We start from the raw sequence: 23,795 nt of genomic DNA, 5'->3' as shown, positions 1-23,795 counted from the left end.
TCATATTGTTCCTGCCCACTTTTAAAGTCTTCCCAACAGGTGTGTCAGCCACACTATGTATATCCAGAAACCAACCATTTCTCTCCACCTCTTCTGCAGATATCATCCCATGCTTAGATCTTATTGCAATAGCCTCCTGACCGGTCTCTCTGATTCATAACGTGCCCACCCTTGGTCCATTCTTAAGAAAGCAGCCAGAGAGATCCAATAAAATACAAGTCAGATCAAATAATTTCTCTGCTCAACACCCTTTGGAGGCTTCCCATCTCATTCTGAGTCAAAGCCAAACTCAGAATAGCCAAACCTTTCAAGGCAAACACAATCTGAATGCCACTGCATCTCAAACCTTGTCTCTTCCTATTGTCATCCTTGCTAGCTCCCTTCAAGCCACAGCTCTGCTGTTCCTCAGACAAGCTTTCTGCCCAGAATGTTCTTCCTCTAAAAATATGTGCATCTCCCTCTTTCATCTCCTTCAGATTTTTACCTAAACACTTCTCAGCAAGCCCTCCCTGATCACCCTCAACTAAAGTTGCATGTGTGCATACATATGCACATACATCTATCTCAGAGGAAAGCAGAAAAATGTTCAATTGCTCAAGGACTGTTTAATCTGGAAAGCAAAATATTGATAGAGAGCTACAGTTTTTCAAGAACAGATGTGGCAAAATCATGCAAATCACAGCATTCTTCACAGATTTAAACATCAAAATGTATAAGGCAGAGAAACCAAATAATTAAGCAAATTGTGTAGCAAGTTGAAAAGACAGAATGTAATTTTCAGCTTCCTGTCCCATCTTCAAACATCATACATACCTTAGACCATCATATAAAACTCTAGGAAGGCAGTTAACACAGGTAAGTTGCAGGTTAAAATGGAGTAACTGGCATCTTTAGGCACAGAAGACTTGAGATAAAGTCATATCTTTACTATTTTAACTTGGCTAAATAATTTCAGTGAATCTGCTTTAAATTCTCTAAGCATTATTTTTCTTCATCAATAAAATACTGCATAAACACAACATGCTACCTACAACTCAAAGGGCTGAGGGTACCATCTAATAAAATAACATCTATGAGAGTGCTTGTAGAACGTACAATACTATAAAAACATTTTATGGGCTTTATGATTTCTATTGATACAGCTTTGTTTTCATGTGAAATACAAGATTTTTGTTTTATATAATGTTATACATTAGGCTATTTCACTAGTTTATAGCATAATAGCAAAAAAATAATTATCCCTAACAATATCATGATTAGCTTTGAGTTTGTTGCTTTTTTTGTTTCACAGTTTTATTGAGGTATGACTGATATGCAAATGACTGTACATACTTAATGTATACAATCTGAGGAGTTTGGACACATGTATGTACCCATAATACCATCACCACAATAAAGGCAGTCAAGTTAATAAATATATCCATTACTTCATTTGTGTGTGTGTGTGTGTGTGTGTGTGTGTGTGTGTATAAATAAAGGCAAAATGACAAAAGGAAACTTGTGGAGCAACGGACAGGTTTATTACCTTAACTGCCTTGATTGTGGTGATGGTATTATGGGTGCATGCATATATATATATATATAGTTTGTTTGTTTTTTAGAGACAAGGTCTTGCTCTGTCATCCAGAGTCAAGTCTAGTGGTACAATTATAGCTCATTACAGTCGTGCACTCTTGGATTCAAGCATCCTTCCACCTCAGCCTCTAGAGCAGCTAGGACTGTAGGCACATGCCACCAGCCTGGCTAATTATTATTTTTTTTAATTTTATGTAGAGACAAGGTCTTACTATGTTGCCCCAGGCTGGTCTCAAATTCCTGGCCTCAAGCAATCCTCCCACCTCCGCCTTCCAAAGTGCTGGGATCACAGGCTTGAGCCACTGTGTCCAACCTTGCTTTTATATTTCTGATGGTAAGAATACTTAACATAAAAATTTACTCTCCTACCAAAATTGTAAGTGCACAATATCATATTGTTAAACCATACACACTATGGTGTGTGGTAGCTCTCTGGAACTTATGACTGGAACTTTCATCATCCATCTTGTATCCAAAAAAAACCCTGAAACTTTATACCCATTGAGCAACTCCCAATTTTCCCATCCTCCTCATTCCCTGGTAATAATAATTCTATTTTGATTTCTACTTGTACGTAATTATTAAATATGTAATGAAAAATGCTGCTACATATGCTTTGCTCTTCTGTAATTTAAAATAGAATAGTTATTAGCTTAATGGCAATATATTTATATAATCATGTTTGCTATTATCATTCTTATTTTCACTCATGGGATCTGTTTTAAATTTCTCAGCATGGTGTTAAATAGGATAATGTGGCACTTATTTGTCTTTGGCAAAGAAAATAAAACTAAATTGCTTAACTTTCTGTTTAAGTAGAAGAAAATTTGTTAGAACTTTCACAACTAAATATATTCTGGAGTCAATGATTCTGAACTACATTTTCTATCTTTCTCTTCCAAGTCTTAAACCTGTATAGGGAAAAAAGACAGCTATAACAATATTTTAGACCACTGTGAACGAGATTCCTTTTCAAGCTAACTGAGCCACTCCTTGGTTTAAGGTGTTCCTTCATATTTGACATATTAGACCCAACTGCCTAGGTATATCTTACAACCTTACAAGACCTTGGAAATAACTGTACTCAAAACCATGCATCAGAGGGGCCTACATGTTACCCAATGGCAACATGAGCAACTTAAGGAGCACATTTCCTAAGGGGTTCCCAACCTTGCGGCTTCCAGATCGTAGTATCTACAGACTTTGTAACTGTATAAGAATCTAAATTACAGAACACTTTAGGTCTGTAAAGCTTTTCCTGTTACTCAAAAGAAAGCCTATACCAACAATATCCTATTAGCCACTAAACCACTTTAATAATGACCTTCAAAGTCATTTCCTTGAGTATTCTTTCACATCACTAAATTTTTACCACTTATTTCATTATTCTAGCCCTCAGAAGGCTTTTATAAAACCTAAAATGCCATTCATAACAATAATATAAAACAACTAGGCTTACAGTTCTCCTTTAAAGGCAAGAAAATACATTTGTAGTATGTATACATTATCATAAATAAGAACCCTTCATTTGGTAAAACTTGAATGACATAGGTATCTCAAAAAGCCCTTGAAAACTTAATTGTGAAATCAAAAGGAAAAATACAATAGTACCTAATAAATCTTAAATTATTTTACTTTCCCTTCATATCTAGGGTTTTAAAAAGCATGGGGTATTAGTTTTTCCTACTGTTTAACTTACACTGGTACGTCCCTCAAAAAAGGGTACAATGAATTACACGGAAATACAAAATCAGCATTGTTTAGAAAATTGCTTTGATATTAATAATTCTGAAATACAGCAACGTTATAATTAAGTTTTAGAAATTTTAAATTAAATTGTTTGATACTGATTTTAGAATTTGCTAACAAAGTTGTGTGTGTGGGTGCGCATTTCAGAAGACCCTAGTAGCATATATGCGGCAATACTATGACTTACAAGTTTGCTTTATGGAAACTAAAAACACATTTTGTAATTGAAGTAAAAGTTTAAATGGACAGGATTTTGGCCAGTCTACAAAACTTATTCAAACTATAAAGCAGTTTCACTGTTTTTAGGACTTATCTGCACTCAGGATATTAAGTATAGAATAAAGGAAGGTTATGGAAAGAAAGAAGAGTTTCCTTTTCCTCTTCTGACCAAAGACCTAGGCTAACTAAAATTCATAAAAATAAACAGGAGCTATAACAGTCCAGTTAGGATGGGCCTGGGTCTATCTTACAAACTACAATAACTTGGAAATAACTGCTTCATCCCCCTAACCTTTAGGTTTCTCCTTTGCAAAATGGTGATATTTACAGTTCCATGAGGCTGTTGAGAACACCAAAAGTAAGCCCTCCGCACAGTGCTACGCATAAAACTCTGTAAATTTCAGCTGTTGGGTTTTATTTTTGTGGCCATATTTATCTTAAGCATTCTTTCACCTCTCTTTCTGTGGCCCTCACTTATTCATCCCAAGCCCACGGTGCCCTCCTGTTTTCTACCTTATGCCGCTCACTAATATCTGCTCTAATTTCCAAGGCACTTAATGTTTAAAAATTATTATTGCCTTCCCACTGCTTCAAAACATGCAAGGAGAGTAGAGTTTCTTTCTGCTAGATACTGTGAGGAAAGCAATCTGATTAAAACAATCCATTAAGGTATATAAGAACCTTAATTTTTCTTGAGATATCCAAATATTTACAAAGAACAAGCAATAGGAAACTTGTGTCAAGGAAATAAAAACTTTAGGTATATTCAGGGAAGTTATTTTTGAACTGGGAAATTGCCAAATAGACAAATTCTGCTGAGAAATCTACACCTTCCCACCCTAAATGAGAAGACTATCCTAAGAAATATCTACAAGCTGAAGCTGTTTTTTTCACCAAATGCTGATTTCAGGAATTCAACTAAACATCTTTTACTAAAAATGCACAAAAAGAAAACAAACTTCACATATAGCAGCAAAAAACAAAATGATGAGAATAGGAAAAGATAGAAAAAGAAAGGCAGAAAGCAGAAAGGCAAAGCAGCATGTAAAAGTAAGGCAACACAGGTAGAGAGGACAGCAGAAGCAGAGGCAGGGCAATCATAAGCCAAAAATGACCCAAGTTGGCCTCATTCTCTAAAAGAGACAAGAGTAATCTATATGATGTCTGAACCCCATGGAGAAGTTGGGAACAAAATGTTACTGTAGATACTGCATGTACCCATATTATTAAGTGGTTGATTTAAAAGGACATGGGATGTCTCCATAACAACTGGGACTAGGGAAAATTTCACTCACACAAAGAAAAGTGATTATGTTTAAAAGTCAGTCTTAATCAGTAAATAATGCAGGGCAGTGAATTTACTTCCTTTTATTTGGCAGCAACACAAATAGAAAATCATCAAATGACACTTGATCTAATATGTACATTTTAGCCCCATAAATATATTTCATTATTTTTTAAGATTTAGAGGACATATTTTCACATTATTTTTATTAGTTTCTTTACCAATGTTACTGATTTTGGTGCACAAGCTACTTTCCATCCTTTTAATTTAATTATCTAATTTGAGGGACAGAATAAGTACATTTTTGAAATCTCTTTTCTACAAAACATTGCAAAAGTCAAACATAGTAAGGAAAATCTAGATTTAACTGAAATATGTAAACTAGACATTCTCAAAAGTATGAATCAAAAGTTCCAAGTCTAAATCAGCTGGAATACATTATTAACTCCAAAATCATGGATTAAACAAAAGAAATTATGTTTGCATTGATGTGTGAATCTGCATCCATTCTTGGTACCACATAATACATGCAACTGCTCAGCTCTAGCTGTCCTTGCAGTCACATTACCATATTATTCAAATGTATCTATCATTTATATGTAAATAGACAAGATAAATGGCTTCTTCATAAGACAACAATTTTCAAATGGCAAACAGACACAGGCAGACATTAGCAAAATAAAAATGTTGCAAATATTCATTCTTTTTTTTTAAGGAAAAATGGAAAGTACTTCAAATTTTTTAAAAAGTAGTGTGGTAATTACAAAATGGGGTCCTAATACACTGACAATACCAACAGCTCTTCTTCTAAATAAATGTCTGCACTGATGTCATTTGTGTCCTATAAATTACATGTTCTTAGATCCATCTGTGAAAATTGGGATGTTAATTATCATGGTTACATTTCACGATTCCACAGTTAAATGCTGAAGTAGTGCTACACAAATACCATATGTTTTTTAAGAGAAATGGAGAAGGATTAATTATGAGTTCAAGTCCAAGTCTTCTAGCAGTAATAGTCTCACACAATAAGATCATTACATTGTGTGGATGCAACTGGAAGTTTTAATTAATAGCTGAAATACCAACTGAGGGGGAAACCTTTGAAGTCTAAATTGTAAGTATCAGGCTTTCCTAAACAAACACACACACATACACACACACAGGTACACATACAGATCTTAATAAGCATGCTTTTGAGACACCAAGTTACAAGTCCAAAAATAAAAAACCATTCTTATTGCCTATGAGCTTTCTTTGATAATGATCACCATCAGGCTGTTGAATCCTACGTAATAAACCTAAAAATTACAATGTATCCTAGTAACAAATAGGTTATAAATAGATAACATATCTGATAAAAGTTCTAGTTAACATTTTCTGAGTTTTCTTTTAAGATACGTATCATTCAATAATCTCTTATAGGGCCATTATTTTATACAAAATTACAATTCTCATGTATTCAGATAAAATATTAACTTCAGTACACCAATCTAAAAACAAAACTCTATAACACCACACGAATTTCATTCATATTTTAAATGTCTAAATTTAAAAGTCTTATTTTACTTACCACATATTCAAACACAAGTGTCAGCGTCTCCTTGGTATGGATGATGTCATGAAGTAGCACTATGTTAGCATGTTTTAGTCCTTTCAACAGAGAAGCTGTAAAATAAAATGGACAGAGAAACAATTTATCATGGATAACAATCAACTAATACGTATCATTATAATTTTGGCACACTATCAGATGAGAGATATCTATATTCACATGTTCCAAGTCAATAACAATTCAAAATGAAGGGTAGAAAAACAAGACTTTCTTTGAAATGGGGTCTCACTATGTTGCCCAGGCTGGTCTCAAACTCCTGGGTTCAAGTGATCCTCGTTCTTCAGCCTCCTAACAAGCTGGGATTACAGGTGTATAACACAGTGCCTGGCCAGAAAAACAAGGTTTTCATTTAGATAAAACCTCCTTCAGTTATTTTACCTGTCATCTGTTATTAATCCCTCTTAGGTTTCATTATGGTCAGGGAAAATACTTGGTATGGTTTCAATTCCTTAAATTTGTATAGTTTATTATCCAGAATATGGTTTATTGTGGTATACATTCCATAGGTATGGAACCTGTATTCTGCTGATGTTGGGTGGGGAGTTATATAAATGTCAATTTGATCCTATTATTTAATAGTATCATTGAGTTCTTCTATTAATATACCCTTACTAATTTTCTGAATAGTGGTTCTATAAACTACTGAGAGAGGCATACTGGCATCCTCAACTGTAATGGTGGATCTGTCAATTAGTCATTTGAGTTCTGCCTGTTTTTGCTTTTTGTATTATGAAGCTCCATTGTTTACTGAATACATGTTTAGGATTGCTATGTCTTCTTTGTGAATTGATCATTTTATCAATACGTAATGTCCTCTTTACTCCTAGTAAATTTCTTTGCTCTGAAGTTCTCTTTGTATAGCCATCCACCATTCTCTTGATTTAGCATTTACCTGGTGTATCTTTTCCCACCCTTTTCTTTTCAGTCCTACTGATATCACACAGTTGAAGTTTCTTGTAGATAGTATATGGTTTGGTCATATTTTTAAATACATTTTGCCAATCTCTGACTTTTCATTTTGATGTTTAGACGATTTATATTTGATGTAAATATTAATATGTTGGGTTACCACCTGCCATTTGAATCTGTTTTTCCTTTAGGTACCTTGCAATTTAGTCTTCACTTCTGATTTGATTTTTCCTTTTCTTCTATACTTGCCAGAAGTTCAATTAACTCTAATTTTATTTCATTTTATTTTTTGTCCATTTCTCTACTTAGCTTTTGTACTTCCAACTAAAGGTAGGCTTGTTTGTTTGTTTCATACACCAAAAAGCATGAATTCAAATATCCAATTCATATTTCAGTGTTATGCACAGTTTTAATTTTAGGGTTGACTTTTGCAAGAGTTTTGCAACTTAAATGCACTAATTGCTATTTTCAATTTTTGAGAGTAGTTTTAGGTACAGGTGGGATACTTTATTCTATTCCTATTTATTTAATGGACTGGTTCCTAATCTGAGAATCTTTTTTTCTGTCACCTTTGCCTTCTTCTATGTAGTTTTTACAGCTGGCACTGGGAAGCGAAAGAAAAAAGGTTTGGGTTGTCTTGTTTCTTTTTCATTTCCATAGGATCCTAAATTTCTCCCTTTTCCTTCCATGTTTACTTTCACTATCCTGTCTTAAGGGGAACCACCCTTTCTCTCTATATATGACTCTCCCCTAGAAGTAATGCTTTCCAACAGCTGCCAATTCCAGGCACTTTCAGCCTCCTTTCCTGCATCCAGTACTGTGAATGAACTACCCAGCATTCTAGCTTTTTCTGGAATAATTTTGCTTGTGATTTGATTAAGTCCTCCACACTCCACACCCCTGTACTGTTTTTCACAGCTTCTTAAGCCTCTGTCAGTTTCCCCTGTGTCATTCCTTGCTATCACAGGCTTGCTGCTGTCTCCTAATGCTCTTCAAGGTATGACTGGTCTGTTTTTATTTGCTCTCCTTGTTCGATTTATGACTTTTGGAGGAGTATGAGTGGGAAGATTCAAGATCAGAAAACCATCATTAACTGTGCTCCAAACCCCTTCTCTCATAGGAACAGGAATCTTCTTTTTTCCCTCCCATTGACATATCTCTGCTCCTGGATCAAGGTCTAAAGCATAGTAAGAACTCAAATTTACTGAATGTCATGCATCTGGGGTCCTCAGGGGTTGGGGTGGCTATTCTGAATAAGAAGAGCCTGCTGCCACCTAGCAGCTCTTCCTCAAGTTTGACCAATCTTCCTTTGACTCTGAGACTAGCACTAGGCCCAAACCTCAGGCTGATAAAACTCAGTTTCCACATAGAGCCTCTGGGTATCTACTCCTCTAAAAACCCAGAGAAGAACAGCAGCTAATGCTAGCAATTTCAAGACATTGGCAAGGAATACCTGGCTTTACCTCTTAAACTGCACTCCTTCCTCAATGCAAGTCTCCTTTCCTTTGAAAGGAGCACAGTGTCTCATGCCTGTAATCCCAGCACTTTGGGAGGCCTAGACAGGCAGATCACAAGGTCAAGAGATTGAGACCATCCTGGCCAACATGGTGAAACTCCGTCTCTACTAAAAATACAAAAATTAGCCGAGCATGGTGGCGCGTGCCTGTAATCCCAGATACTCGGAAGGCTGAGGCAGGAGAATCAATTGAACCTGGGAGGTGGAGGTTGCAGTGAGCTGAGATCGTACCACTGCACTCCACCCTGGCAACACAGCGAGACTCTGTCTCAAAAGAAAAAGAAAAAAAAAGGAATGAGATATACCACATCCCCGTAATCAGATTCTTTGCAACACTGCTCATCTCAAAGAAATTTTAGATTAAGATTTATGTTTATAAATAATACCACAAAAGATATCAGTAGGCACTTTGTTTTCCTCCTTTTGGATTATCTCCTTATAACAAATTGTGAAAGATAGAATTACAGGGTCAAATGACATAAATATATTTACAAAACATTATTTATTAAACTTAGGTGGTAAATTTAGTCTTACATCTTTCTAACTCCATGTAAGAATAAAAGAACTGTGAAAGGCAGGAGAAAAGATGTCAAAAAAAATTGTACATTGCAAGTAGCCCATCCGATTAAGTAACTGAAACCTTTATTAAATTAATATATGAGCATTTATACACTCATAAGCATGAGTATTAATTTAAGAATAAATTCTTCATACCTGAGTAAAAACAAAAATAATCAAAATTATTTCTCTCTACAGCAATGACAATTCAAGTAGAGTACTCAAAACACAGAAGTTGCCTCTTTACCGTTACATTAAAACACTATGTCTTCATTTTGGTTTTGTTTAAGAATCTATAAAATCTGAAGAGAAAAAAACAAAAAATATTCTGCCTATATTCTATCAATAACTTGTAGTAATTCATTTATTAATCAAATATTTATTCAGAATCTAGCTGCTGACACTGGTGGCCCTGAGCAAGTCCTTGATCCCTTGGCAAATAATAATACAGCAAGGCCATATCTTTAAAGAGAGATTTACAACACCAAGAGTAAACTTTCAAGTAAACGATGAAATCTGGGTAATGATGTGTTAATATTATAAGTTCATTAACTGCAACAAATGTATCACTCTGGCTGGGGATTCTGATAGCTGGGGAGACTGTGTATACGTGGAGGATGGAAAATATGTGGAAACTCTCTGTACTTTCCAATCAACTTTGCTATGAACCTAAAACTGCTCTAAAATGTAAAGTCTGCTAAAAAAATAAAATTAAGAGATTTGCCCATGTTTTAACATATTAAAATAAATTTCAGTTATTTAATATTTCACTCAAATAACATTTTAGATATACAAATACCATGCAAATGAGTCTACACTAGACAGTCATCAGAGAAGGCAGAAATAAAGTACTTAGGACTTAGTAGTACATTAAGTTCGAGTATTACCTCCATGAATGTGAGCTCGTGTTATCAGAATTATTGTTATTGCTATGAATTTCCATCGTCTTCCCCAAGCAAACCTGTTTCACAACAATATACTAAATCCTTAATCCCAATATAAACTTATATAAACACATATTGGTCAAAAGAAGGCCATTCAGTCTGATAACCAAACAGTGTGGAAGGCAATTAGAAGTGTGTTCCCTCTGGAACTGAATCTGGAGCATCAACGTATATTCCCAGGCAAGAGAAGTAGATGCTAACTATGGTAGAGAGGTCTTCTCTTCTGCCCTACACATATCTGTCAAGGGAAACTTAGTTTTGCACACTAAAAGCCTTATTGTAAAAATATCTACAGGTTTATTTTATCTGAGTTTTATAAACCAGCACTCAAGTGAAAAAGTAATTACAATAACACAGTAAAATCACAGCACATTAACTTTGAAGAAACAATCACTATAGAAAGGAGGCTTGCACTGAGGAAGGAGTGCAGATTTACCATAGAGTTTAGTATTGTTAATTCTAATAATTTACTTTCTTCCTTCTTTTAATTATTCAACTAGCCAGTAGCCTTAGGCAATTAAAACTTTATTTCGTAGCTAGATTTCAGATATTAATCTGGGGATCACATAGGCTCATTTTAAAAGGAATACTTGCTTCAGCATCAGTCTTCTGAGGTGCACACATCCTCCGAGATCATTATTTCAAACCACAGCAGGGTATTTTTAAATGATGGCAAGGTATGGTACATAACACCTAGCCTGCACAGGAACTTTTCAGATCAGATGAATTAAGGGCCCCTGAATATCATGTTGTAAGAGGGCAATGGCTTTGTGAAGCAAGTTTTGGAAACATATTATTGAACATTATTTGCAATCTCGTCCAATTCCATTTTTCAAGTTAATACCTCAGGTTGTCAAATTCAGAGATGATCCATCCTTATTGGCAACAACTCCATAAAGGTATTAAAGCTTTCACTTCAGTGAGAATCTCATACCCAGAGGACACTTTGACACAGGACTTTTTTCAACGTTTTTCCCCAATTATTGTCTTTCTTCTCTTACCACTTACACCTAAATTGTTTCTCTTTTCTCAAAGTAGTATCTTCACACCCATCATTTCCTACTGTGCTTGTCCCACAATTTCAGTAAAATCAAATTCCTGCCAACATTCATCTTGGGAAGAAAATGTTTTTTCCTGAAAGTGGCTAAATATTATAGAAAAGTATCATGTCATTTTTCATATTATATTTTTGACCACTTACATGAAACCTCAAAGCCTCCACATTACATCCTAATAAATCTCAATAATTATGACAGATTTTAGATTTCAGAATATATTTATATAAACTTTCGAAACACACTGTCAGTTAAATAAATATCAATAGCTGAATTTGAAACAAACCCTCTTGCTTTGAGATTAACATAATGAATTCATACTGCGAAAAGGACAGAGTCACTAATTTCAAAGCTGATGGCAGAAAAATGGCATTAATGGACAGAAAACAGCCTACGATATGTACCAACATCACAGTAGGTGACAGACATGACTAACTTTGAGGCTGCCAAAGGCAGCAGCCACTGGTCCCAGTGAGGTGCCAGATACTACAGTTCCTGCTGTTAGCAAGGCAAGGGAGTCTCCTAGCTGCCAAGTCAGTCCAGAGATTAACACCTACAAGTTCTAGAGCCAATGTGTCTCCCTCATCAAGACAAACACTGTCAAAATCATACTCCTTGTAATCCTAATAATATCATAAACACAGGACATGTTATTCTGTCATTGTTTACCTACAAAAATCCTGTAACATTAGCATTAGTAATTCAAGCACTCTTGGTTTCATCATAAATTTTAGGTAAACATACTGCAATGTTTTAAATTTATTTCACCAGTGAGATTTGAAAAGGTAAAATTGCACATGATGCAAAAGACTTGTAATTAGAGTAAAGGGTGAAAATTATAACAATAGTTTGGGGACTATGGTGTCAAAACCATACAAAAACAGAAAAACATTTGCTCATAGAGGTAGCTGTGCTCTGACAAAGCCCCAGTAGAATAGAGGGATGCAGGGAGAGCCTTCCCTTGGGTTGGCAGAAGGATTCAGATTCATATTCAGCAGCCATATTCAAAGCTTGGCATCCCACTTTGAGAATAAACATCTTAATTTTTCACTCCAACTTGGAAGAAATGAATTTCATCTAAACTATAGTCCCATCATGATTAAAATAAATTTTGAAATAATACAGAAAATCAGGATAAGTTCATTTTATCAGATACTCACTGTAGTGGTTTTTTTTTTTTTAATGTTAATAAAGGGAAAAAACATTTAATATTTGAGAAAATTTTCTAGGTCATTATTTGATGTCCTAGTAGGAAAAAAGAGATTACAAAGACACACAGCCCATCCTCTATCACTTCGCCTTTAGCCTCTGGGAGAAAAAAAGACATTCACAGGCTCCTTTCATCTTTTGTGTTCTTTCTCAGCAGAGAGGAGTAGAGGGATTGCTGCCTGACTTTTCCAGAATGACTACCCATGAAACCTAAGGAGCCAACTATATCTCAAGCCCACAACAAACATCAACTTTTTCTTCAAGCCCACAGCTTGACAGATCTAAGGCTGCTGAAATTCATGTTTACTACAAATAGTAAAACTACTTTTAACTACTAAGTTCCATCTCCCTTACTTGCCAGTGGAGTCTGAATATTTTCATAGCTAAAATATTCTGAGGGGAAATATAAAGGGTGGACTAAAAAAATGCATGAACAAAAGAGACGGGATTGCTTGTTTAACTGCCTGTAATGAGGACACAGTCTAGCAGAGAAAGAACATGTGCGTACGCTGAGCACTGATGCGCAGCTCCAGGTTAGTGCGTTCACGGTTCTATAATGCATGCTGCTTGCTTGGCCTAAACACTGGGAGAGCAATGATAAACACTGTGGTTCTGATCAGTCTGGACCTCCTCCTTAGTGATATCTAATACAATAAACACTCCACACACAGAACCATAAACTAATAAATGAAAAAATAAAGGAATCAGGCTAAAAAACAGAATTAAATGTTTGACCCCATATTTGCTTTTTATTCTTTATACACACATGTGTACAAAGAGTCAACTGTGGGTTATGGAGGAAAGAGGTCATAGCCAAGTCTAAACATAAGGTTAAAATAAATGTGGTGTCATGCAATCTTAATTTAGCTAAAATCACATTGAGGATTTAGAGACATGTTTTTGGTTCACCAGATGTCATCCAAAATTGGAAAGGTAATACAACAGGTTAAGAATACTTTTAAAATATTATGTAAGTTGTTTTATATCTATGAAAAGGTGTACTGCTTTCACTTGCTTCTTGTAGTTTTCCATTTTGGAGATGGGCAAAAGTTCAATCCCACTACGTATTTCTCCTGCTCTGCTTCTCTCTGATTTCCCCAACATCATAGAACTGAAAAGTGATACTGGAAATTACAGCCTCAACCATTTCTCCCTTAGCATCAATACCTATTTATCCATCACCTGACTACTGGCAAAGTGCGGTGAGATACGGGCTATTTCCACATTGCAGCCTCACATGCCCACATCAACTGGTTACTAAATCACCATAAAGAACACAGTCCTCTAATACTATAGCTTGATCACATGAAACTGCCAATATTTGACATTTTTTATCTACTAACACAGCAATTGTATATAGTCCAACCTAGTAGAATATACCTGGTTCAAAGCATTTAAATTTTTTCACAAATGCATTGTTATTTTTACCACCATTAATATTCAAACCAGTTAATCTGCTACCAAATCACCACCAATCGACTGCATTTTTAAAAAGAATCTATTCATCAAATTATAGTTATAGCTGAGAAGAGAGATATAGAAACAATTTAATATCCTACATGTATCTTTCTACATCATTTGAATTGTTTGTGATAAAGATATATTGCTTTTATACTAAAAAGGAGATACCTGGAAAAGTTTTTTATTAGAAGTGAATTTGCTAAAGAACTGAAACAACACTATCAAATAAAAAGCATACCGGCGTTTAATTACACAATATGGAACTACAATACAATAATGAATCATTATAACTGCAGTAATATTCTTCACTTCTAATCCCTCCTCACTTGGGTACTGGTGGAAATATGTATATTAAGGATCTCTTTTTCTATCCTGGTACACTGCAGGCCCTGTATCAGCCTGTAATTTGTTCTCATATCACATATTAATCCATAAATCTGTTTCTTTTCTAAATAGTTACTTTCCCTGCAATTAAATTTACTCAGTGCATGGGAGGCGAGACGGGCGGATACGAGGTCCGGAGATCGAGACATCCCTTGGCTAAACACGGTGGAAACCCCGTCTCTACTAAAAAAAAAAAAATACAAAAAATTAGCCGGGCCGCGGTGGTGGGCCGCCTGTAGTCCCAGCTTACTTTGGGAGGCTGAGGCAGGAGAATGGCGGTGAACCCGGGAGGCGGAGCTTGCAGTGAGCTAAAAAAGACTGCGCCACTGCGCTCCAGCCCGGGCCAATAGAGCGAAGACCTACGTCTCAAAAAAAAAAAAAAAAAAAAAATTTGCTCGTGAAAACATTCTCAATCTTACTCTGTCTCCATTTACTGCTAATACAACCTGTAAATGACCCTCTTCTGCTGTTCCATGCTCTAGTTAATCTTGGTGCTATTTGTGATGGGAAGGATCCAAACAAATGCAGGTACTACATAAATGCTAGACATGTGGTTCTTCTCAAATGCAAACATCTTGCTAGTAACTTTTGGAGAAAGGAAACTTACTTAGCAACAAGGGTGGGAATGGTGTTGATTATAATCCAGGTACTGTCTTCGGGAGGAAGAGAAAATTTAGGGACTGACAGTTTCTGCAAGACCTGATTAACAGGTTTTTTATTTTTTAATCTTGGTCTGGCCACAAAAACTAGGTTTAATAGCCATTAGGCAGTTTGCTTCATTTTAACTATTTTATACTTTATCACACATGGGTTACATGTACAGTTAACAAGAACACTACAAAGTATGTGATTAAAAAAAAAAAAAGATGAGTGGTTTTGCACCAAGCCCCTTATGTTTTCTGGTTAAGAATAACCATTCACATCATGTTAGCTATTACTGTTTGACTAGGTTTGTATTTACATATGTGTTATTTATTTATTTATTTACTTACTTACTTACTTATTTATTTAGAGGTGGGGTCTCGCTCTATTGCCCAGGCTGGAGTGCAAAGTATAATCACAGCTTATTGCAGCCTCAACCGCCCAGGCTCAAGTGATCCTCCTGAGCAGCAGGCACCTGCCACCACCCCTGGCTAATGTTTTTGCTTGTTTTTTTTTTTTTTTTTTTTTTTTGTTTTTTTTGAGACGGAGTCTGGCTCTGTCACCCGGGCTGGAGTGCAGTGGCCAGATCTCAGCTCACTGCAAGCTCCGCCTCCCAGGTTTACACCATTCTCCTGCTTCAGCCTCCCCAGTAGCTGGGACAACAGGCGCCCACCACCTCGCCTGGCTAGACTTTGTATTTTTTTTTTTTTTTTTTAGTAGAGACGGGGTTTCACCGTGTTAGCCAGGATGGTCTCAATCTCCTGACCTAGTGATCCGCCCGTCTTGGCCTCCCAAAGTGCTGGGATTACAGGCTTGAGCCACCGCGCTTGTTTTTAATTATTTGTAGAGATGAGGCTTTGCTATGTTGTTTAGGCTGGTCTCAAACTCCTGGGCTCAAGTGATTCTTCTATCTTGGCCTCCCAAAGTGCTGGGGTTACAGGCATGAGCCACTGTGCCTGATCTTGCTGTCTGAATAGATTTAAATCAACATCTCTTTAAATGAATGTATGTGAATAGCTATTGCTGTATGCTTTTACACGTAAGATTTACACATCTGTATCCTTTACAGATAAGTTTAAAGTCAGAAAACGTCTCCTTTGGCATGGCTACAAGTCTCAGCACCCAAAGGCACAGAAGACACTCAACTTTGTAAAACTGTAGTCAAGAGGAAAAGCATTGTCAGACTCCTCCACAAAACAAAGTAGTTCTGCAGCATATTCTTAAGCAAATTAGAGCCCACCTCCCTTTGTGGAGAAGTAGACCACTCACAACAGCCACAGCCCCAGGCCCAGCATGCAGTGCTTCTCAAAGTATGGCCCACTAACCAACTACATAAAGTCAACTGGTGTGCTTGATATCAATGCAGATTCATGGAGTCCTATTCCAAAGCTACCAAATACACGTTTATAAGGATGGAACCCACAAATCACCCAACATATATTTATTTAACATCTACTACATGCCAATTACAAGGCGCTGGAGATAAAACAAGAAACACAGACAAAAAACTCTTATTCTCATGAAGCTTATATTCTGTATTTTGACCAAATTGTCCATTTAATATTTATGCATCCTAAAGTTTAAAAATCACTGTGCTATGGCTCTCACAGAGGGAGAGGGGTAGCATGTTTATGGCACGTGTGTGTGTGTGTGTGTGTGTTTATGTATTTAGTTGCACTTCAACCTACTTGCTGCTCTACAAGCATATCAACAGAAGCGAAGTCAGTTGCTCAGCTCATTTGCCTAGTGTCTATCTTTGTCTTTTCTTTCTTGTGCTCCCCCTCTCACACACAGAAAGCTACTGAGGTAGATTCTACTTAAAGTTATAGTCTTGAGCTAGAAGGCAAAGGAAATTCTTTATTCTGAAAATTTGATGGTATTCTGATGTGTGCAGTTTTTTCCTATTGAGTTGAAAAGTCCAAAAAAGTCAGCCAACAAAGTTTTTCATTATTAATGAACTGTTGGTAAGGTCATAATTATATGGCCTTTCCAATCCCACAACAATTCTAAAATCTGTGAAAGAGTAAGATTTGCTGTAAATTGCTTTAGAACCAGTGCTTTGATAAATATATACAATCAGCAGGTCTGATCATAATGAAAACGGATTACGAGCACAGAAGGAAGAGACAGAAAAGACCATAAAAGATAACTACAGATTTTGGTTGGAGCTGAATTAAAATTTCAAATATACCACTACTTCATTTGACTGAAACAAAGCCAAAGCTAAAAAAACTACAAAGTACAGCACAGTTCATTGGAAGGCCCACAGTACCAGAGCCTGTGTTACCCAAAGCGTCAGTCCACCTACAGGCAGTCATCCTCCTACACCTGGACAAGCCTTAAAATCCTTCAGGCTGACTCTACTCAGCACTGGCCTTGTGAGCACCTAAGTTCATCTCAGCTTGAGCGAGCTCTGCCACTTACATGAAGGTCACTAATACAGAGTCCCAGTTTGCTTCTCTACCACTTGTACCTGTCCTCCTTGTCAGTATTTAGTAATGCTCAGCTGCTAATAATCGTGCTTGGTCAATGCTAGCATCACTCAAATGTTCAGGATGTTTATGAGATATTTAATCCAAGAAAAGGCATTAAGGCCTTCCAATCATAAAGAATGGGGAATCCCAGCCTCTGAGTGGGCTCATTTCTTTCATTTTAACTATTTAACTTCCTGCTTCACATTATTCCAGCTAATGCAGCATTTGAAAGAGGCTATTCTACATCTGGAAATACACAAAAGCAAGACAGGAATACAAACATACCTATAAAGGGTAGAGTGACTTATCACAAGTGTTCAGCCTTTAGAAGTCTGTGATAATAAAATTGTTTATGCAAAGTTACATATGGCAAAATGTTATTTAATAAGCTTGATAATATTCTCCTTCCAACTTTTTCTGAAAATAAAGACATCCTAAATCTCCTTGATACTAGGGAAACTACTCCAACACAAAAAACTAATAATGTTAAAATATTTGCTAGACACAGTGGCTCACACCTGTAACCCCAGCATTTTGAAAGGTGGAGGTGGGAGGATGACTTGAGCTTAGGAGATCAGGGCCAGCCTGGGCAACATAGCAAGACTCCACATCTATAACAAATGAAAATGAGCTGGGCGTGATGGCACATGCCTGTAGTCCCAGCTACTCAGGAGGTTGAAGCAAGAGAATCACTTGAGCCCAGGAGTTTGAGTTTGAGGCTGCAGTGAGCTGTGATTATGCCACGACATTCCAGCCTGGGTGACAGAGCGAGAGTTGAGCCCAATAATTTGAGGTTACACTATGACTATGATCACACCACTGCACTTCGCCCTAGGCAGAAGAGGGAAACTCTGTCTCTAAAAATAATAATAATAATAAATAAATAAATTAGCAAGGTAACTTCAAATTGTCATGATAATTAAAAAACAAAAACAAAAACAACAGGCATTCAAGAAAATGACAAAAGGGAAGAAAAACAGGTTTCTTTATTATGGTCTCAAATTTTCCAGAAATTTTGCATCTCTGTATGCACTGTCAAACCGAGGAACTGGAGAAACAGGTGATCTTATCATATATTCCTCTAGGTAAGAAACTATCTGATTCCTTCACAGTTTGGGTTACAAAGAGTTGAGGGGACAGTCTCTGCAATGTACACTTGTGACTGGTATTGACAATAGCTCCTGCTCATGCAACCTGCCTTTCCATAAGAAACAGGCATCTCCTGAGTGCTATGGCAAACATCTACCCATTATTAGCATTACCATCATCTTCTCAAATGCATTCAACCTTCTACTGACCCATGCTTCCCTTTCTAATAAGATTTCATCTTGTTTCATGTACATTACATACACACACATCCATACACACACATATATATAAAATCTTAGTGCACTGAATACATTTGTAATTTGACTGATATACAGGGTGATTGATTCATCATGCACAACTTAAATAACCCTCATAGAACTGTAAAACTCAGGGTCACCTTCAAGAACACCCATCCAACCCTTCATTTGACAACTGAGGACACTAAAATATAAAAGAGTTTGGTCATAGGTCTCAAATTCTGGCCTCCTGATTCCTGATATAGTACAATTCCATTTTCATAATAAGATAAGTATTTTCTGCTTTTCCTTTTGTCTTAGTTTTCTTGCATCCATTCCTAGTGTTTTGCTGTGGTCATGGTTTACCTTTATCTTCATATCTTTCCAGGTGTTGAAGGCAGAAAAACCTGAAGCTAAGAAGACTAAAAGGACATCAGACATATTCTGATTGTGGTGAAAACCATTCACTTGCAGCATCACCACCTGGACTAAAGAGGTTTAAGAAGATAGTCATAAGTAAAGAGGGAGCTAAAGAGGAAACTGCGGCTCAAAGTGTCTTTTGAAAATTGCCTTTATCTGATCTAGTCAATTCTCTTCTTAAAACCTCTCAACAGCTGCTTAACAGGACTTACAAGAGCCCGCACAACAGGCTCTTGATGGAGAGGTCTCCAAGCAGCTCCCCCACTCCCTATCACACTTGGAACTCCAGCCATGTGGTGCTTTTCTCAGATCTTCAATCCCCGATGATCTTTCAGAGTTAGGAGACATTGCCCTTTCTGTTCCCTCTTCCATAGCTTCTGGGCCTCACCAATTCCCACCATCTCTTCAGATTTTAACTTAGTTATCATTTTCTTTGGAAGTGTTCCCTGACCTCCAAGGTTAAGTGAGGTGCCTTTTCTAACCTTCCCTCAGCAGTGTTGTCCTGTCACAGTATTAAAATAACCTGATGACCTATTTCCACCTGTCTATATCCCCCACTCACTCATTATTTACACCTACTCCTGCTGTGCCCGTAGCACTCAATTCAGTGCTGAGTTTAGAGAAAATGCCTATTAAGTGCTGATTGAATAATGCATGCATGAACAAGAAAAATAAAATCATTACAGGATCTTCCATAAATCACTGCAAGGAGCACAGTATCTAGCAGTGCACTCTGCTGTAGATTGGTTATCTTACTAAAACGTGTTTAGTTCACCCTGAACATATTGATCAAAAATAAATCCATTTTCATTTTCATATTAAGTGACAAACACAGGGAGACTGTAGATGTCACAGAATTTTAAAAAGAAGTAAAGAAATATCCTATAGGATGTCATTAGGAGTTTTCCCTTCATAAGTGGGTGAAATGTTATATATTAATGCTATAACTAAAAAGGCATTATTTTATTTCCACATACCTTTCAGATTATGGAAAGATGGTAAAAGATTTGCTTTGAAAGTATAATTTATTTATAAAAGCTCATGTCAGAAACTGAAATTCTATCCCAACATTTTATTCAGCATGAGATAAATTCGTTAACAATAAGACAATATCAATAAGAAAAGGAAGACGATGTTCTAACCATGCATAGATTTACAGTAGAACCAGATCCAACCCACAGACTTGGTTTATGTAGCCTGTGCAGTATTTTTTAATGTTTGGCAAGTATTTAAAGATCAGAAAATTTCACATAAATAAACACTCTGGCTTTTCTATAAAAATCAGAATCTCTGCCATCTTGTGCTTCACAATGCGGGTAAAAATTATGTGGTGGGAGCTACACAACTGGCCCCTTCATCAAGCATCACTGCTATGGCTCCCCATCCTCTCCAATCCCCAAGAGGGCAGAGCTCTTATACTCCATTATTGCTGGACCTCTAAGTTTGTGATCCCTAAATTAATGTTTGAACGTCATGTGTAAAAATGTAACACCACTTTGTCCAAGATAAGATAACAATTATAAGTACATTAGTCCATCTTATGTTGCTGTAAAGAAATATTGAGGCTGGGTAATTCATAAAGAAAAGAGGTTTACGTGGCTCACAATTCTGCAGGCCATATAAGCATGGCACTCACATCTGCTTGGCTTCTTGTGAGGCCTCAGGAAGATTTTCGTCACAGCAGGAGGTGAAGGGCAAGCAGCCTATCACAAGATGAGAGAGGAAGCAAGGGCTCGGGAAGCAAGAGGATATGGGGAGATGTCAGGCTCCTTTTTAAACAAGCAGATCTGAAGTGAACTCACTGCCCCATGAGAGCACCAAGCCATTCATGAGGAATCCACCCCCATGACGCAAACACCTCCCAGCAGGGCCCCCTCCAACACTGGGAATCACATTTCAACATGAGATTTGTCAAGGACAAACATACAAATTCTATCAATGAGGAAACTGGAAGTGGCCAATTTAAAGTGGGTTTTACATGTCCCACAAATCAATAAACAGAGTAAGAAAAGGCAAAAGAAGAACACATAAGAAGGTATTTGTGGATGGTTGTAATTTCAGCCAAAGAATAGGCAAAAATAAAATTATATCAATTTTCAATTATTCATTTAAAAGTCCCAATGAAACCCACTAGATGGAATAGAAACCTCTTAGTGTTATTAGCATGGGACATTTGTTTCTTTCATATCACCTTGAATACAGAGTAATTGACTGACAGATTTAATCAGACACTGAAAGACATTTAGCCCATTTGATGCACTTTTTCAGATAAGAATAATGTGGCTCAAAGTGTTGAAAATCATCCAATCTGGGATGTGTTCTCCCCTCACTAGCCCTCTGCTACTCCAATTCAATCTCAGAGGCTTAGAAAAAAAGTCAAGTAGGCATTAAACTTCTGATATTTACCCCCTAGGAAAATGAGGAATAAAGAAATAAAATGCACTTAATCAAGGTAGCAACAGAGAGCCGACAGCCAAGCTGGGCCAAGAGTCAGGTCTGGTTCCCAGGCCATACTGCCAGGCTTCTACCTGAAACACTGCAGAGTTTGAAGTCTGAGAAAACTGGCTGGGCACTGTGGCTCAGGCCGGGTGCGGCGGCTCACACCTGTAATCCCAGCACTTTGGGAGACCAAGGCGGGAAAATAACTTGAGGTAAGGAGTTCAAGACCAGCCTGAACAACATGGTGAAACCCCGTCTCTTCTAAAAATCCAAAAAAACTTAGCAGGACATGATGATGCGAGCCTGCAGTCCCAGCTATTTGGGAGGCTGAGGTGGGAGGATCGCTTCAACCCAGGAGGCAGAGGTTGCAGCGCACTGAGATCATGCCACTGCACACCAGCCTGGGCAACAGGTTAAGACCCTGTCTCAAAAAAAAAACAAAAAGAGAAACAGAACATGCTTATGGCCTGACAGACCCCACCCCTAACACACACACAAAACGAACAGAATGGGAGGAAGACAGAGAGAAATTCTAATTAATGCATGAAACTCAGAATAACATTAATCCAATGATAACACTGACAAGGATGTGAACAAATAAATACACTTGCACACTGTTTGAGTCAGACTTATTGCGGTGGGAAGGAAGACTGATAAACATCTAACAAAATTACATTTTCATAGCCCTTGAACCTTCATTTCTCCTGAGAATTTATCTTCTAAGAAACAGGGGCAGAAATAAGCAAAGACACATTAATAAGAATGGTCATTTCAATGTTCTTCATAATGAGTAAAAGACTAGAAATAACCTAAACTGTCATTCATTGTGTTAAATAAAATTTATTCTGGTTAAATAAAACATGGTACATTTATATAACATAAAAATAGTGTAGACATTTACAAATATACAATAGTTCTATAACTACCAATATTGTAACATATCTATGGGGAAAAAACATCAAGTTGAGAACTACGTATTTAACAAGAAAGTAGAGGTGGTGGATGTACTCAAGCTGTGAAGAGAAATTACCTGTGTGGAAGAACACAGAGCTCAGGGGATAAAGTATAGGTAGACTGGTGGTTTACTGTTAATTTCATATTAATTATTTAGTTTAATTTTTTACCTGGATAATCTATTCTTTTATATTATAAATGTAGCTAATAAAATTAATTAAAATATTTTAAATTCCTTTCCTTTCTACTCTCTTCTTAGGCAGGTGTTTATTTAACAACATATTTATTGATATATTCAGCTAATATATATTGACCACCTATTTCTGTTTGTGATTATCTAATCTCAGAAGACATGGAAAGATACAGCAAATGCCAAAAACTTTTAAGATTTGACTCCTTCTAGAATATAAGCAAAATTCATACTATGTGTAGGTTAGTTCTGGAGTAGACAAGCATCCAAGAACACCTCCAGATTGCTTGGCATAACCTGCCTAGAGAAATGTTTTGATATGTACAATTATGAACCCTCCTTCCCTAAGTAAGATAAAGCAATTGAAACAAAATAAGTAAGTATTCTTGCCACCCAAAAACTCTTCTGCTGGGATCTTAAAAGGAAAGAGAATAATGAGCAATCAGACCCTGCTTGACCCTACTCCACACAGGAGAGCTTTGGGGAAATGGACTGGACAAACCAGAAAGCAAACTGTTCCTGATGAGGGTGAAGGGAGGAAGGAGAGCGGGGTGATGGTAGGGCAGGAGCCTATACAGAGGCCAAGTTCCAACATTAGATTGCCGGGTGCCACTTTGGTTATTCAGGTGATTTTCATTCTTTCCAAGTGAATTACCTCATAAAACTGAGGGAAGTGATAGGCCCACAACCAGGTGGTGACTGATGACACCTATGGCTGGCCACATGTACCCATTTCCCTGATGGTCTTAACCTACTCTGGCATGGGGCATTGGGTGACTAACAGCTTTTTATATTTTTCCTTTTGTTCCTACTACTTCAAGAAATAAATAGATATGTTTTTCCCATTTTAGAATCTGGGGTACTGCTTAGTG

The 23,795-nt window shown here is 36.9% G+C and overlaps 1 protein-coding gene across 4 annotated transcripts in view; it reads right to left on the bottom strand.

The window, feature by feature from the left end:
* The window catches only part of CDK14 (cyclin dependent kinase 14), a 606,959-nt gene that overhangs the window by 340,779 nt on the left and 242,385 nt on the right, over positions 1-23,795 (bottom strand). For all 4 annotated transcript variants that reach the window (XM_017895344.1, XM_017895345.1, XM_017895347.1 and 1 more), the window contains one exon: positions 6,402-6,496. In XM_017895344.1, coding sequence (XP_017750833.1) covers positions 6,402-6,496 — 95 coding nt within the window. The remainder of the gene's footprint in view (positions 1-6,401; positions 6,497-23,795) is intronic.

Source organism: Rhinopithecus bieti, unplaced genomic scaffold (genome assembly GCF_001698545.2).
Source record: "Rhinopithecus bieti isolate Rb0 unplaced genomic scaffold, ASM169854v2 scaffold_26425, whole genome shotgun sequence".
In the NCBI taxonomy this organism is placed as follows: Eukaryota; Metazoa; Chordata; class Mammalia; order Primates; family Cercopithecidae; genus Rhinopithecus; species Rhinopithecus bieti.
Note: the sequence above shows the minus strand (reverse complement) of the source record. Positions and strands in the feature narration are given on the sequence as shown.